At 48.9% G+C, this 3801-nt stretch overlaps 1 protein-coding gene across 1 annotated transcript; it reads right to left on the bottom strand.

Annotated features, from left to right (window-relative positions):
* Positions 1-1283: 1283 nt before the first annotated feature.
* On the bottom strand, positions 1284-3166 carry LOC124660029 (putative FBD-associated F-box protein At5g22720; the record flags this gene model as incomplete). The annotated part of the gene is made up of 3 exons (XM_047197835.1): positions 1284-1833; positions 1951-2094; positions 2369-3166. Coding segments are annotated over 3 exons (1326 nt in total), but the record flags the coding sequence as incomplete, so codon positions are not given.
* Positions 3167-3801: the final 635 nt, after the last annotated feature.

The following is a 3801-nucleotide window of genomic DNA, read 5'->3' as shown; positions in this document are numbered from 1 at the left end:
TAAACTGCAATACTTCTAGAGTTGCAATTTTAGGCTTAGTTTATTTACACAAATTTTCTAGCAATTGTTAATTAGAAAAATCAATGCCACATACCAGTGCACAGGCACGGATAGAAGGGGTACTGAAAGACTGAACTATATTTGCTTCCATCCCATTTGCTAGTACGTACTTTACTTGGCAGCGTCAGGTGCCACTTGTGCAGAAAGGAATTTCTTGCAAACATTAGTGAACCTACACCAGTTCATTAGCTGAAAGAACAGATAGACAACTTCGAGCCTGGGATGCACAAACACCAAGGAGGGTTAGGAGCACCACGTTGCTCACTTGAAACAGAATAGTCAGTTGCAAAACAAAAACAAAAAATACCCAGTCAAATGTTCCCACAGGGCTTCAGCTTTAAAAGTTGTTCTTGCAGTTACAGAAGATCAGCCTCCCATGGACAATAAGAAGTTAACTACCGAGGCTATCATACGGCATGGTAACACAAACATTTGCTGTCCTAATCCAGTCTACGAAAGCAGATACATTAAACAAGAATAGCTCCTGATCCTAATCGCTGTGATGCACAGAGAAGAGGTGGTAAAATGTCAAACAAGTTCAGTATACCCTAAACATCTGATGATAATGAACCAAATTGACAGAAGAAAAGCATGCCACCTAAGACATGCTATGAAACAGACGCACTATATTCAGAAGCACATGGCTATTATAATACCAACACATGGATATTGGACAACACATGAAAAGTAACAATTGTTTCTGGATACTTCTTCTAGCTGAAAGAACATTTCATTAGCTGAAAGAAGAGACAACTTCAATTCCGGGATGCACAAACACTAAGGAGGGTCACTTTCAACAGAATCATCAGACGCCTAAAGAAACACAATACCCAGTCAAATGTTCACACAGGGCTTCAGCTTTGAGAGTTGTCCTTAAAGCTACAGAATATGAGCTTCCGATGGACAATAAGAAGTTAACTAGCCGAGCTATCATATGGCATGGGATCACAAGCATTTTCCATCCCGATCCTGTCTACAAAAGCTGATACATTAAACAAGAACAAATCCTTATCCCAGTCACTTTGATGCACAGAAAAGAGGTAGGCAACATGTAAAAAAGCTCAACATACCCTAAATATCTCATGATAAAAATGAACAAAATTGACAGAAGCAAAGCATATGACACCAAAGGCATGCTAAGAAACAGGCGCACCATATTCAGAAGCACATGGCTTGTTATAACATCAACACAGTGATATTGGAGAACACATGAAAAGTAACACTTGTTTACGGATACTTCTTCAATGTTACTTACGTATTCATGGTAGTTCAAATCAGCCATATCTCAGGAGAAGTCATGGCTACACAGGAAATGGGGTGATCTACAGTCAGCGATTCCCCAAAAGGAGCGGACCAATCATGAAAGCATAGGGCGAAGTAACCATGCATTCAGAAGCGAAAAGGGTCGTCGGATGTGAGATCAGTTGCTTTCTGCAAGATCGAAGTAAACCCCACTGTAGGCCGCACCAGCAGCACTCCAGAGATCCCTGTTCGAAACCATAGACTCTGCAAATTATCTTCAGTCTCATTCATCTTGTCAGTCGAGGAAGTATTTTCTTGTTGCAACACAACGTGCAAAGACTGCAGCTCCTTGGCATTCATGGCGACGAACTTGAGGAACCGGAATTCGTTCTGATCCCCTCGGAATTTGTGGATGACCATCTTCCTGACGTGCGATCTCAAGCATTCAACCAGACTGACCTCCTCCCAGAACCTGGCATGAATCTCCCCACAGGGTTCATTGGCAACTATAGAAAAACCATGCACGGCAGACTGCAAAATGCGAACCAATGAGTGACCATTTCAGTAACATATAGTATGGATCATGCTGCTAACGACTGATGTTGCCACTGAGAAATGATCGACTGACTGAAGGAAACTGTCAGCTACCTCGATGTGCAGCGTGTCAACGTTGGGGAAGCATCTGAGGAAGCTGGCCAGCGTCCTGACCTCCGAGAGGACATCGAAATTTACCGCCACCGCCAGTATCTTGACGCTTGGAATCACAGCGCTTGTGCTCGCCATTGTGTTACGCTGCAATGCAACCAAGACAGGCAGACGATAATTTACCCATCAAGTGTTCTATGACCATAGGAAATCCCATGATGGATGGATCAATTTATAAGGATGGAATAATGATTTTGGGAGACTGCAATGACGTGCACCAAAATGCAACAACATCATAATTCATAACTCAAATGACTGCTTCAAGATCACAGAGTAGAACATGCATGATGAATGGATCATTGTGGACGGAACATTTTCAAGTTGAGAGAGAGAGATCAGAGCTGGAGAGATATGGCTGTACCTGGATGACGATGTCGCCGATCTGCAGCCTGTGAGCTCTTGTATTCAGGTGGCCGAGCACCCGCAGGTTGGCTGCATGACCACCAATCTTGACCCTTACTACAACACCATCATCGCGCGGCGGCAGAAACAAGATGAGGCGCTCCAGGAGCGGCGCGTCCACCACCGCGAAGTCCTCCACCATCCACAGCCCAACCAGCGCGCAGTGGAGGCTTGGGCTGCGGAGACGGACGTGCGCAGGTCCTGTGCTGCTGAGATGAAGGGTCTTCAGCGCGGGACAGGCAGCGACGAGGTGCTCGAGGTCCTGGTCGCTTATGACGACCATTATCAAGGTGAGGGAGCGGAGGTGGGGAAGCGAGATGTTGGCGCCGCGGGAGAGGTCCCAGTAGCCCAGCGAGAGCTCCTTGAGCGTGCCGCAGCGGAGGATGCCCTCGGGGATGCACGGGAAGGGGTCGACCTGGTTCGGGAGGAGATCCAGCTTCTGGGTGTCCTTGGCGGCGAGGACGAGCGGCCAGCCGGGGAGCTCACGGTCCAGGGAGGCGAGCCTGCAGTCGTGGAGGACCACGGTGCGGAAGTGGCCTGGGTGCTCGGCCAGGACTCGCGGGACCACGGCGTCGCGCGCGGGCTCGGGGAGGTCGGCGTCGCGGAGGACGAGCGGGGTGGAGCTCCAGAGGTTGCGCCAGCGCCTGGCGAGGGCGGCGGTTTGGGCGGCTTCCGTCACGGGGAGGTGCTGGGTGATGATTTTGTGGAGGAGGTCGTCGCTGAGGGCGCTGAGGCGGTCCTGCCGGCGGCCGGCAGCGGAGAGGGGGGCGGCGCCGTCGGCCATGGCGGCGAGGCGAGGCGAGGGTTTTGTTGTTTGATTTTGGTGGAAATGGAGCGGCGGTCCAGACTGACCTGGAATGTTCTAGCGGATATTTTCTTCCTTTCTCTAGTCCCTTATAGCCGGAGGAGGAGTTGCGCTTAGGCCATCTCTAGCGGCGCGCGATGTAAATGCGACTGGCACCATCTTCAGCGGGACGACGCATCGTGTCTGAAGCGGCCGTGGAGACGCAAACACGACACAAATATGCGCTAGGTTTGCGTCTCCGCGGACGCTGCGCGGTCGCACCGAGCGTCCGCTCGCTTCTCCACGGGCCCTCAGGGTTTGGTTTGATTTTGGTGGAAATGGAGACTAACCTCGAAAGTTCTAGCGGATGTTTTCGATCTTTCTCTAGTATCCGGAGGAGCCGTGCTTATATAAAAATGGAAAAAATGATAGAAGACACGGTTTTTTCTTGGGGTTTGTCTAAACAAATCGCAGTATTGTGTTTTCGCTGGGTACAATTATAATTTTATGTCATATTTATTAGAACACGCCCCATTAGAGAAAATGGAAATTTTGGCACATTATCTTCATAATCGGTCATATCATGATTATCCTGAATGGTGCATATT

Source organism: Lolium rigidum, chromosome 1 (genome assembly GCF_022539505.1).
Source record: "Lolium rigidum isolate FL_2022 chromosome 1, APGP_CSIRO_Lrig_0.1, whole genome shotgun sequence".
Lineage (NCBI taxonomy): Eukaryota > Viridiplantae > Streptophyta > Magnoliopsida > Poales > Poaceae > Lolium > Lolium rigidum.
This window is presented reverse-complemented; position numbering and strand designations above follow the sequence as displayed.